This window comes from Phascolarctos cinereus, unplaced genomic scaffold (genome assembly GCF_003287225.1).
Source record: "Phascolarctos cinereus isolate Bilbo 61053 unplaced genomic scaffold, phaCin_HiC Scaffold_5;HRSCAF=322, whole genome shotgun sequence".
In the NCBI taxonomy this organism is placed as follows: domain Eukaryota; kingdom Metazoa; phylum Chordata; class Mammalia; order Diprotodontia; family Phascolarctidae; genus Phascolarctos; species Phascolarctos cinereus.
Genome location: NW_027555958.1, coordinates 332,044,197 through 332,058,129, shown reverse-complemented (window position 1 = coordinate 332,058,129; position 13,933 = coordinate 332,044,197). Strand labels below are relative to the sequence as shown.

At 35.0% G+C, this 13,933-nt stretch overlaps 1 protein-coding gene across 1 annotated transcript in view; it reads right to left on the bottom strand.

Annotated features, from left to right (window-relative positions):
* Positions 1-13,933, bottom strand: part of NUP133 (nucleoporin 133) — a 67,585-nt gene that overhangs the window by 27,974 nt on the left and 25,678 nt on the right. The window contains exons 12-15 of the mRNA XM_021000463.2: positions 11,791-11,882; positions 4,968-5,131; positions 3,567-3,661; positions 1,007-1,231 (exon numbers count right to left, since the gene is read on the bottom strand). Of these exons, the coding sequence (XP_020856122.1) occupies positions 1,007-1,231; positions 3,567-3,661; positions 4,968-5,131; positions 11,791-11,882 (576 nt within the window). The remainder of the gene's footprint in view (positions 1-1,006; positions 1,232-3,566; positions 3,662-4,967; positions 5,132-11,790; positions 11,883-13,933) is intronic.

The window sequence follows — 13,933 nt, the reverse complement described above, 5'->3', positions numbered from 1 at the left end:
GGCATCTTCTGCCTTTATCTCTCTTTCAATCCTGTCTTGGATGAACAGGTGGCCCTTTTCCTTGCCAAGGACAATTCCTCTACATGCACCCTTGATCCTACCCCTCCTATCTTCTCCAAAAGACTATCCTCACTATTATTTATACTCTTTCCCTAATCTTCAGTCTCTATCTACTGGCTCCTTCCCTGTTGCCTATAAACATCCATGCTCCTCCACCTTTAAAAATCCCTCAATCCACCCATTGCTACTGGCTACCATCCTATTTCACTGCTCCCCTTCTCTGCTACATTCTTTAGCTTGGTGCCTCTATTTCCTCTCATCATTTGCTTCTAAATCCTCTGCAATCTTGTTTCAAACCTTGTCATTCAACTGAAAGTGTCTTCTCCAAAGTTACCACTGATCTCTTAATTACTAAATCCAAAAGTCTTTTCTTGACCCTCATCCTACTTGACCTATCTACAATCTCTGAAACTGTTTCTCACCTCCTTCTGGATCTTCTCTCGTCTCAAGATCGTCTGGACACTGCTTGCTCCTGGTTCTCCCATTTATCTGCTTGCTCCTTCTCAGTCTTCTTTGCTGATGCCCACTCACCAAGCATGTCTTCCAAAGCCTCAACTCTAGTCCCTTTATGCTATCTCACATACTAATTCATCAGCTTCCATACTCAATTATTATTATTATGCAGATGACTCCTAGAATTCTATTTCCAGCAAGAGTGGCTCTCTTGAGCTCTCCAGTCCTGCATCATCAACTCCCTTTTAACATCTTGATTTGGATACCCCACAGGTATTTCAAACTCGACACGTAAAAAACAGATTTCATTACCTTTCTCCTCAAACTCTCCCTTCTTATTTATTCAAGTAATAAGCATCTTTATATTAAATGTATATATATTACATATAACATGCAATATATTGTATTATATATTTACATACATAATTATATTATATATATTTGCATTATAGCTTTACCAAATAGATAAATACCAAGAAAGGTAACACCTTACCTCTCTAAAAAAGACATCTGCAGGAGTAAGACTTGGCGGAACATCACGTTCTCTCTTGTTTAAAGCATTTAAGATAGCAGTATTCACCAGGTCAGAAAGTCTAGAATGGTGGTTCTTGAGAACAATGGCAGCTGACAACTTTTCAGCATGCTCACAGAGCAACAGCCGGGTTGCCATGGGCATCCCTCTTAATGGAGAAGTGCCCAGACGGTCAAATAAGCCAACCTTGTAAAAAAGATAGACCACACGCTCTTAGGAAGGATTTATACTAACATTTTAAAAATCTAGTTAAATTTTCACCCAGATTGAGTTTAAGAAACTCCCTTTGATTCTTATCATATTCGACCCTTTTCTAGCCAAGGTCAGGGAGCTCTTGTAGGCTTTTCATCCTCATTCTATCAGCAGTATCGAAGAAGTCTAAGGACAAACTAAACCTGAGGAACAACTTCAGTATTTCTTCTTGGAGATACCCTTTCCTACAACTTGCAGACCTTCTTGATTTGATACCTCCTTCTTGCCTTGACTTTTGACATTATCACCTATTCACCTTGTAGTTCTAAATTTTCAGGTATATCCTTGACTCAGTAGCATTTACCAAATATTTATTTTTATGAAAGATAATTTTTTTATATTGTTAGCACTGAACAATTCTTATATGTGAAACTCATTCTGGACATATAATGAAGTTAGATCATATTATATCACTACATCTATTACGTTACTGTATTTCCATGTTCAGTTTAGACTTATCTCAGTAAATTTTTTTAATGAAAATAAACAAAAAACACACTTAGATAATTCAACCTATGACATAAAGGAACAGGTAACACAAAAGAAGAGTAAAAACATGACACAGATATATGCAAATCCTTATATGAAATTCTTAAAAATTCCTGCTTAGAAGGAAGACAGAAAGTTTAGGGGATGAATTGTACAGTAAATATAGCACTAAAGTTCTCTTGCTAGGGTTAAAGGAATAGAGTAAGCTCAAAATTAAAAGGATGTAAAATTCAGGACAAAAAGCCCTTAACAGACCCTTAATGATAGAGTTAAAAAAAAACCTCATCATAACTATGTTAATGAATTTCAGTGTTTTTTTTTTCTTTGTTAAGTCAAATACTATTTCTTGAAGGAGACTAATAAATGACTGTGGGACAATTATATCCAGCAGTAAACATTCTTCCTAATACATATTTAAGAAAACTCCAACAATCTGACCAAACAAGTTATTTCTTTTTTTGATGAAAATGGAGAACTGGGTTTAAAATACTACCTCTGCCACTCATTAGCTAGGTCACCTTGGGCAAATCTCTCTGAACTTGGTCCTTCATACATAAAATAATAATAATATTCATACCAACTGGATAGGGCTGTTGTGAGAACATTTGGTAAACTTTAAAGCATTATATAAATAAGACCTTTGTCACATCTTCCTTAATAAATCAATTTTTCTTACCTCCCCCTCCTAAATTTCAAACTTATTTTCATGTTACAAAGTTCCTCCCCAAATTTCCAGAGTTTTTTCTTCTTAAATACAGAAAACATAGGCTATTATTCAGTTATGATTACAGATCATGCCTACTACAATGGCAGCACTTTCAATAAAATACATTGAGAGGACTGGATTTTCCATTGTCTTCACTGTATGGACTGGAAGAAAATTGTAGCACCTCATAACTATTAAATAGGCAAAAATGGTTTAAAAAAATACAGTAAGACAATGTTGGTGGGATAACTAGAAGATGGGCACAGTAGCACTACTGACTAATAAGGGAGTTTTGAATAGTCTAATGACTCTGGAAAATAATTTGGAACTACGTGTGAAAAGTCACTAAATTGTTCATATGCTTTGATCCAATAATTTCTCTACTAGAGTGTGTATATGTGTGTATGCGTGTGTGTGTGTGTGTGTGTGTGTGTGTGTGTGTGGAGAGAGAGAGAGAGAGTATATAATCCAGGGAAATCAATGACAGAAACATACACACACACACAAAATTTATAGCAGTGCTCTTTGTGGTAACAAAAACCTAAAAATAATGGATAAATAAAATTGGCATTTGAATTTAATAGAATATTATGCCATAAGAAACAATATGAATAACTCGGAAATTTGGTTAGACTTGTATGAACTGACACTGAGTGAAGTAAAAAAGTAGAACCAAGAGAACTATACACACAATGACCAAAATGACAGAGAGAGAAAAACATTAAAGAACATTAGAACTCAGATCAATGCAATTACTAATCTAACTCCAGGAGACTAATGATGAAATGTACTTCTTTGCTCTCAGCAGAATGGAGGTAGAATGTAAGGGCCGAATGGGGTATATGCTGTCAGACACAGTCAATATATCAGTTTGTTTTAACTGTATTTCTTTGTGACAAGAAAGAGATCTACTGCAGAGGACAGGGAAGGAGGATGAAAGACGCTGGGAAATGAAAGTATTGGTTTTTAAAAGCATTAATAAAACATTTGTTTAAAAAGATGTGGTAAACCCACATGTCTCCAGGAGTGTTTTGGTCCTGGGTATCTTAAGTTCTCAACAATTTAGACTCTTACTTGATGAATAAAATCCATAAGGAAACAATGGGCTTTCATTTTGTCTTCTAGTTGATGAAGAATAATAAGTGATGTATTACTGAATCCTGGCGCTTCTGTTAAAACATAATAATAAAATTTGAATACTGAGCGTGTTCTAGTTTTATGTCATTGCTAATAAAAAAAAAAGACAAAGAAAAAACCAAGCATTAGGCACACAGAAAGACAGCTACTGGTAACATCACCCAAGAATTATAAAATTTAAAGCAACATTTTTGAGACTGAAATAATTCTTTGCTTGGACTCTGATTCCACTTTTTAAAACAATTCTATTGCTATCAGGAGAGAGATCCTCCCTCTGATATTTCTGCATAATCATCTCACTAAAAAAGTTTAATCATTTTATAGCACTTAAAGGCTGACATCTATAGAGAGCACAAGCCATCAACTGGGAAGCAAGTAGGTATACTCAATTTTCTTAATTTCAGCAATGGAAACTACTCAAAAATAAAACTACAATGCAAACTCTGGTAGTCTTTTATAACTAACAGAGGATAAAGAAGGACACTCTGATACCAAGAGTTGTCACTTTTGTAGTCATACATGTGATTTATGTCGGCTGAAAACAATAATCATGTTAAATTCATTATTTAGTTCCTGATCATATATGCTAAATATCTAAAAATTATAGTTAACAATCTACTTTAAGAAGTGAAAAAAAAATTGCTGTAAATGTATCTCCCAAGATAGCATAGTTAGCAGATTTTAGAGCTGACCTGCAAAAATATATTCTAGGCCCAATGCAGTCCAGATATTCAAAAGTAAATTCTATCAAATTTCTACAGTACAAATAACTCCTAAATTAATAAACCTTATTCCAAAACATAGATAGATATGGTAAACTACCCAATTCTTTACATGAGCAAATAAGATGTTGATCCCAAAATTGAAAGTCTTTCCCAATCCCAATTCTAGTGACTTCCCTCTGTTGGTTATTTCCTATTTATCCTGTATATAGGTTATACGTGCATAGTTGTTTGCATGTTGTCCCCCCAATTAAATTGAGCAATTCTCGAGGGCAGGAACTGTCTTTTGCGTTTCTTTGTGTCCCCAGAGCTTAGCACTGTGGCTGGCACATAGTAAACAGGCACTCAGTGACTATTATATCTTGATTTCACAAATTGTTATAATAGTGGTTACTACTGTAATTTTTTTTGGTGAGGCAATTGGGGTTAAGTGACTTCCCTGGAGTCACACAGCTAGTGACTCTGAGGTCACATTTGAACTCAGGTCCCCCTGACTCCAGGGCCGGTGCTAGCTACCCCTATAATTTTTTTTTAATAAGAAAAAACTAAAACACCCTTTTCTTTCTCAGAATAATGTTAAAACAAATGTTAAAACCTTATTTTTAAATTTTCTTACCCTCAGGGACAGATTCAGCCCATCGTGGATCAGACGCTGGGTAGTCATCCACCAAGTCAACACTGATTTGGGTCACAGCTCTATCTAGTTGAATGTCAGAATTCGAATCAGGATGAGATGAAAACAGTTCATCAACCATGATTTGAGCATGAACTAGATCTTTTCTGCAATAAAATTGGAAAGGTTTTAAATTACACAGGTATATAAATAACCATCCATTAGATTTCTTTCACTGAAGGAACAAATATAAGAAGTCAACAGATGCCTAATCTGATTAAGAGAATAATTCTGAAGAAATTAAATTGATTTTGTATCATTTTAATATTGATTCTATTCTGTAATTGAGCCAATTCTGCATTACTACCCCATTTTGTATGATTACTCAAGGCAGATTTGTTTCTTTGCCTATGAGCTAACTTTAGAAGCTCAGTTCTCCTGGTAATTACTGTTCTATTTTTGCCTCAAGGAAATCTATTATCCTTGAGGGATGCAGGTGGACACCAGGGAATCTGGTCTAGTCTCTTTTCATAATCATCAAACAATTAACACAATGGGATCTTTTAGTCGCTACATCTTTCAGTCAACTGAAAAACAGTAAAGATACATAGTCCATGGCTGAATATTGTTTATGAAATCTTGCATGTTCCTTACTAATATATATATAGATGGGAAAGTAGGCATATAGTATGCTTTTCCTGGTATAAAGTCTGAGAATTTTTCTATAACTTGAATATCTTTCTCTCTTTCTACTACGTTCTCTACTTACCCCTCAATGCCATAGTAATTTTGTCTCTTCCAGCATGACAGTGCAATAAGGCTGCTTTGTCTATTTTTGTTGTTTTTAGTGAAATTCTTACCATCTCTACAAGCACATTCAGGACTGTGACACTAGAGTCCTAGTGTAATTGTTCCACTTTCCTTGATGATGATAAAAAAAAAGTGTGCTATAGTAATCTTTACAGATCTTTTTCATCTTTCTTCTGTTTATTGTCTTCTCTCCATTTTCATCCCTAAATGTTCTACAGAATAATTCTGCTTAGTTGAATTTCTAGCCACAATTTCTTTAAATAAGTTTTACTCTTCAATGATTCTTGGATTTATGAGCCAATATGATTCATATCTATTGTCTTAATTCATAAAATTTTACAAACATGTTTATATTCTAAACTGGTGCTGCCCATGGCTGCCATCTCTGCTTGGTAAATAGGTCAAATATTTGCTGTCCAAGGAGCTTTCTGAGATCTGTTTTTTTACTGTGGCAATATATTCACAATGGTTAAACTTTGGTATAAAATTTTTATAATCAGTGTTCATGCAATTTCTGTGGTGTGTTTGCAATTTTCACTGCTAATTTTTTAAATTTAAAGTTCTCCACAAAATCTTTCTCAGATTCCTTAGAGTGGTGTGGAGGTCATGACCCTAAGGACAAAGAGATGAAAATGAAAGTCTTTGTACTTAAGGAGTTTCCAATCTACTGAGAAGATACAATAGGTACACACATAATTAAAGTATGGAAAGATGTAGTCCACGATGCAATATTGTTTAAGAAAGCTTGCTTGTTCCTTAATAATACCTTCTAAAGTATAGACAATACTCAGATTTTTTAATAGATGGAAGAACAGGCATATAGTAAGCTTTTTGGGGTATAAATAAAATCTGAAAATTTTTCCATACCTTGCATATCTTTCTCTCTGCCTTATATATTAATCCTTCAATGCCCTAACAACTTTGTCTTTTCCAACAGTATTTGTCTCTTATGCCTAGAATGCACTCCTTTCCCCCTTAAAATACCTTGTTTCCTTCAAAACTCTGCTCAAGCACTACTTTCTATATGAAAGCCTTTCCTGATTTTCAGATTCTAGTGTTCTTCTCCATAAAAAATTTACCTCATATTTAGAAGCAGCTTTGAATATGTATGGCTCTAGGGGCAGCTAGGTGGCACAGTGGATACAGCTCTGGCCCTGGAGTCAGGAGGACGTGAGTTCAAATCCAGTCTCAGACACATGACACTTACTAGCTGTGTGACCCTGGGCAAGTCACTTAACCCCAATTGCCTCACAAAAAAGAAAAAAAGGAAAAAAAATATGTATGGCTCCAGCAAGAGACTGAGTGTACATACTCACATATATATTAACATGAGTATGTGTGTGTGTATATAATATATATTTATATATGTGCAAATGTTACCTCTACAGTTAGAATGTAAGCTCCATAAGGGCAGGGACTGTTTTATTTCTGTCTTTGTTTCCTAAGTGTCTAGAACAGTGCCTGGAATGTGGTAGATACTTAATAAGTACTTGTTAAATGCTTGATCTCATACCATAATACTCTTAAGTAGCTGCAAAAAAAAAAATACCATGAAAATACTGCAATTTACACACCAACATTAGTTGCTAAGAATACCGAAGTAGAGAATTCCATGAAGAACTTGCTATCACCCTCCAAACTAAATCTACACACTTAACGACTTCAATAAAAAGAAGGGGAAAGGATAGGGTGGTAAGAAATAGCATGATTCAGGAAAAAAAGTACAAGAGAGACCAAAGCAGTGTAGATTACACAGAAGCCTCATGTCTTTATATCATGAACATTTTCTTCAAGAAATTAGTTGACATGTGCTAGCTATGGTATGCACAAACAATATCACACACACACACACAAGATTATATTTTAAAATACAGGAAGTGGGAATCATCCATAAATCAGCTATCTGTGTATAGTTCAGAACTGTCAGTGCAAAGATCAGAATTAGTAAGAAAACAAATAATGAAAGCGAGATTTATGACACAGGGGTGGAAGCTGGCCCAGAATGCACACGGATGAAACACCACTGGTAAGACTAGGTGGTAGCCATTGTGTGATGACTAACTTTGATAGACTTAGCCCTTCTCAGCAATGCAAGGATCTAAGACATCTCCAAAAGTCTCATCATGGAAAATGCCATCCACATCCAAAGAATGAACTATGGAATCTGAATGCAGATTGAATGCAGTTTGCTCTTTTTTTTCTTCTGTTTTGTTTCCTCTTTCTTGTGGTTCCTTCTAATGGTTCTAATTCTTCCTTACAATATGACTAATGTGAAAATGTTTAATAGGAATGTATATGTATAGCCTACATCAGATTGCATGCCATCTTAGGACTAGATTCTGTTTGGCACCTCCACTGCCTAGGCTCACTTCTGGGTCATAACTCACACCACTTAGAAAGTACCAAAAACTTCTAAACCCCCAGAACTATCACTGAAAACAGCAATGTGAAAAAGCCTGAAGGTTGAGACAGTGCCCCTCCACCCCTTACACCTGAAACAAAGCCTAACAATAACAAATTCCAAATCAAGAAATAGGGTGGAAAAATACAACAACAACAACAAAAGAACCTGACCACAAAAAGCTATGACGGTGACAGGGAAGAAAAACAGACCTAATTAAAAGGTATGAGCAGGGAACTACATTTTACAAAGAGGAACCATAGACAAAGAAGAAATAGCAATACTTAACATATATGTACCAAATGGCATAGCATTGAAATTCTTAAAAGAAAAGTTAAATGAATTACAGGAGAAAATAGACAATAAAACTATACTAATGGGGGACCTCAACTTTCCCCTCTCAGAGCTAGATAAATCTAACTACAAAACAAACAAGAAAGAAGTTAAAGAGATAGAACCTTTGAAAAGATTTCTGGAGAAAACTGCATGGGAACAGAAAGGAAGATATCTTTTCTTCAGCTATACAGGGCACCTTCACAAAAAATGACCATGAATTGCGGCATCAACACCTCACAACCAAATGCAGGAAAAACAAATATTAAATTCAACTTTTAAATAGCATAATATAATAAAAGTTACATTTAACAAAGGGCTATGGAAGCACAGATTAAAATTTAATTGGAAATGAAATAATCTAATCCTAAAGAATGAGCGGGTCAAAGAACAAATCACAGAAACAATCAATAATTTAATCAAAGAGAATGACAAGAATGAAACAACATTCCAAGATTTGTGGGATGCAGCAAAAGCAGTACTTATGGGAAAACTTATCTCTAAATGTGTACATCAATAAAAGAGAGAAAGAGCATATTAATGAATTGGGCATACAACTAAAAAAACTGGAAAAAGAACAAATTCAAAATCTTCAATTAAACACCAAAACAGAAATCCTAAAAAAAATCAAAGGAGAAATCAATAAAATTCCAAGCTAAAAAAAAAAATAACACCATTGAACTAACAAATAAAACTAGGAGCTGTTTATACAAAAAATAAAATAAAACAGATATCCATCAATTAGGGAATGGCTGAACAAGCTGTGGTATATGATTGTGATAGAAAATTATTGTTTTAAGAAATGACAAGTAGGATGCTTTCAGAAAATACCTGGGAAGACTTATATGAACTGATGCAAAGTGAAATAAGCAGAACCAGGAGAAAACTGTACACAGTAACAGCAATATTGTAAGATGATCCATTGTGAAAAACTTAGATACTCTGATCAAGATAATAGTCCAAGACAATTCCAAAGGATCCATGATGAAAGATGCTATACACCTTCAGAGAGAGAAACTGATGAACACTGAATGCAGAGTGAAGCATACTTGTTTCCATTTTATTTTTATTGTTTCATTTTATAACATGGCTAATATGGAACTATATTTTGTACAACTTCACATACATAATCAACATCAAATTGTTTACCTTCTCAATGTGGGAGGAGGGACTGGGGAAGGAGGGAATTTGAAGCTCAAATTTTTTTTAAAAATGAGTATTAGAATTTCTTTTTTACATATAATTGGGAAATATTTAACAAAATTAAAATAATTTCTAAATAAAAAAATTAAGGAAATCAGACAGTGGAATCAGAACATCTCTTTAAAATGGCCTAACTCTATCAATGCCTACTTGTTAAATGCTATGGCTACAATCACCATAGAAATTCTCAACTGATAAATATTCAGGGAGCATAGTGCAGTGGATAGAGAGCTGGTCCTAGAATCAGAAAGTCCTGGATTTCAAGTCAGACCTTTGACATATAACAGCAGTGTGTCATGAACAAGTCATAAAACCTCTCAAAGCCCCAGTTGTAGGTCTTATTCAGTGAAAGAAATACTCGGGAGAATTCCTTACATAGAAGGTTACAAGTCGAAGCCAACCTATTCTCTTACTCAAACCTCAGGACCCTGCAGTATTCTATGAAACCTAAAGGGATAGACATGTCATAAGGATTGTTCATTTATTCAACAGTGAGTGCTACTAAGTGTTGTAAGGAATGCAAAGGCTAATAGATAGCATCTTATTATGTTATCATAGGACATATCCTGCTCCTGATAATGTATTCTGAGACCTTTGGTAAAAAACTCAGGATTTGTTATGAAATGATTTGCCACATTATATCAGTGTAATCCAACAGAAAAGCACTCAACTGGGAATTAGAAGTCTTAGATTTTAGACCCAGTTATGCCACTATTTAGCTCTATGTATTTTGGTAAAATCATTGGCCCTCAAGTTTTCCTCATCTGTAAAATAAAAGGACTGAAACAGAAGATCCCTAAGGTCCCTTTTAAGCTCTGAAATTCAGGGATCCCTTTCCATCTTGACCTGGGCTACTGAAAATCTGCCAGAACTTTCACAGTGAAGTCACAACATTTTTACAACACATATGGCCAGATGAAGGAAAAACTAGGAACCACTTCTTAAGGGGTGGGTCTTCTAAAACAGGAAAGGCTTGTCTCATTGCACCCCCTACTGACCAGAAGACTGAACACAGCAATGAAAATAGTATAAAGGATAAATGTAAAAAAGCAAGAACTTTAGAAAGGTAAGTACCTTAGAATGCTAGTCCAGGGATTCCCAATTTTTTTAGGGGGATGGAGGGAGGGGGGAAGAAGGGGAAAAGGGAGAACTATTTTTCATTTTCCAGAAACCTTGAAATCACGAGGGTATGCCTTCAAACACAGGTACATACTAACGCTAAAATCTCTGACCAGCACAAAGAAGGGGGACAGAATTGACTACTGTGTTCCTTCTCTCCTGAAAATCCCCTCATTCACTGACAGGGGCACATGGGCAAGGTATAATAATAGTAATTGGCTTGGGAAACTAACAAGTAAGGTTCTCAGATCTAATACATCTCGTAGTTCCTAACCTACTGGCAAGAAACCCTTGATCTAGCCCAGAGATCTTATTTTACAGACAGCAAAACTTAAGTTGAGAGGTTAGATTGCTCAAGGTCACACACCTTATTAGTGACAAAGCCAGAATTAGAATTACAAATCAAATATATTCCCTAAAAAAAATCATCACTCTGAAGACTATTATTTCATATTCCTCCTAGGAAAGAACACTTATGTTTTTTTTTCTATTTCACATCAAAGTACATTAGATTAGTCTGCTGCATTTATAAGTCTAGTTTTAAGATATGCATAAATAGACCGCTCTTACCCCACAACACTGCAAAGTTCAAAGTCACACCTTAGTGTCATTAGCAAAACCTCCAACTGCAACCTTTTGAGGGTCTCTTATAGGATTGATCATAAAATTCTGAAGTGAAATAGACCTTAGCATTCACCTACTTTAAAATATTCTCATTTAAGAGACAAAGAGGATGAGGAGCAGAAAAGCAAAGAAACTTTTCCAGGTTCACACAAGTGATCTCCTAACGTAGTGGATCTGGGATGCCAATCCAGGTCCTCTGAATTCAAATTCATTACTTTCTTCTTCACCCTTCACCTTCACTCTGCCTTTCCAACTTGCTAAACTTTTTTTTTAAGTGGCATATTGAAATAAAATTTATCCTTAGACTTATAGTCATACTTCACAAATATTTTATACCTGCAGTACTGGAGAAAAGCAGCTTTTAGCAATCTTGTCTTGTCTTCTTGTGCTATGACATCCATTTTTGTAGTGTTTTCAAAAACTGGACTCTGGAATAACAAATTATATTTTGGAGATGGAATCACCAGAACATTTAAAGTTGTTGGAATAAATAACTACATACAGACTCATAACAAAAAATAACGTCCAAACATGTGCAGAACATACCTGTAGGTTTATTTGAGTTATTTATAAAAGCAAACTAAGCAATACTAATCTTAATTTAATGCAATAATCATTTATTAAGAACTTACTATATGCCAGGAACTATACTAGTTAACAGAGATACAAAGATAAAAACAGCAGCTGCCACTCTCAAAATGCTTGAATCTACTGGTGGGGACATATCCAATAAGAGAGTACTGGGACAAACTAGAGATCACAAATAGAACTCTAGGAAAATTAAGGAGGGAAAGCTTTCAGCTGGGGGAGGATTAGAGAGCATACCCTAAATTGAGCTTAAATGAAAGTCTAAGACTCTAAGAGGCAAAGAGGAGGAGGGAGGGCATTCCAAAAAGGCACCATGGCAAAATGTGAGATTTTAGAAAATGAAATTGAAGACTTAGCTTTGATATTTACTTTCTATGTGGCCTTGAAAAACTCACTGTACTTCTCTGGGTCTCATCTGTAAAACAATACGGTTAGACTAAATGATTACTTGCATCCCTTCCAGGTTTAAAGCTATGATCGTATGGTTATTCTAGGCATAGAGAATGGTCAGCATGAAGGTACAGAGACAAGAGAGAGCACTTCAGGTTCAGGGAATAGTTAGTTTGGCTACAACAGAGTACATGAAGAAAAGAAATCATGAATAAGGCTGAAAAGGTAGGTTGGAACTAGGCTGTGTAGGACCTTAAATATCAAACTTTTTTTTAATATGACTATAAGGAAAACTGCATGTTCGTATCCTTTGACCATTTATCAATTAACAATTAGAGAAATGAAAATTAAAACAACCTTAAGATAGCATTTTACACCTACCAGATTGGCTAAAATGACTGAAGGGGAATGTGACAAATGTTGGAGGGGATGTGGAAAAATTGGGACACTAATTCATTGTTGGTGGAATTGTGAACTGATCCAACCATCTTGGAGAGCAATCTGGAATTATGCCCAGTTATTAAACTGCCTAAACCCTTTGACACAGCAATATCACTACTAGGTCCATTTCCAAAGAGGATTAGGGAAAAAGGAAAAGAACCTATACATTCTAAAGTGTTAATAGCAGCTCTCTTTATGGTGGCAAAGAACTGGAAATTGCAGGGACGCCCATCAATTGGGGAATGGCTAAACAAGTTGTGGTATATGATTGTGATGGAATACAGCTATGCTATAAGAAATAATGAGCTCAATGATGTTAGAAAAACACGGAAATACTTGCATGAAATAATAAAGAGTGAAATAAGCAGAACCAAGAGAACACTGTATATAACAGCAATGTTGTAAAAACGACTTTGAGCAAATGTCATTCTGACTATTATAAATGCCCAAATTAACAATAAAGAACATATGAGGATACACACACACCCCTCTATGTGTGTCTAATGGTAGTGATCTCTAAGGTGAGAGTGGAAAAAAGGAAATTTATATGATAATATTATATATTTTAAATGAATAGTAACTTGTACATAACATATTTGCAGTTTCATGTGCAATCATCTTTTTTATTATACTGTGTTATGGAAATGGTTGTTTTATTCCATAAATTAAAAATAAAATAAATTTCTAAAAAATTTCAAACTTAAAAGCTATGATTTTATCCTTCAGGCCAGAGGTGTTAAACATGTGGCTTCTGGTTGGCAACACTCCAGGGTGCAGCCCAAACCAAATAAAAATGTAACTGGGAAATATTTAACAAAATGAAAATACAGTAAAATATAGATATTATATTTTAAAACTAAAAGTCAATATGTGGCAGGATCCTTATGCAGTTTGGCGGCCTCTATTTCTATTTGAGTTTGACACCAATGCCCTGTGTAGTAAGTTCTAGTGGACTACAAGTTCAAAATCAGTCAACAATGTGACAGGATCAGCAAAACAGAGCAACAAAACAGAGCACAAAAGATCCTTGTGGCCAAACTAGAAAGTCAAGAGTCTCATT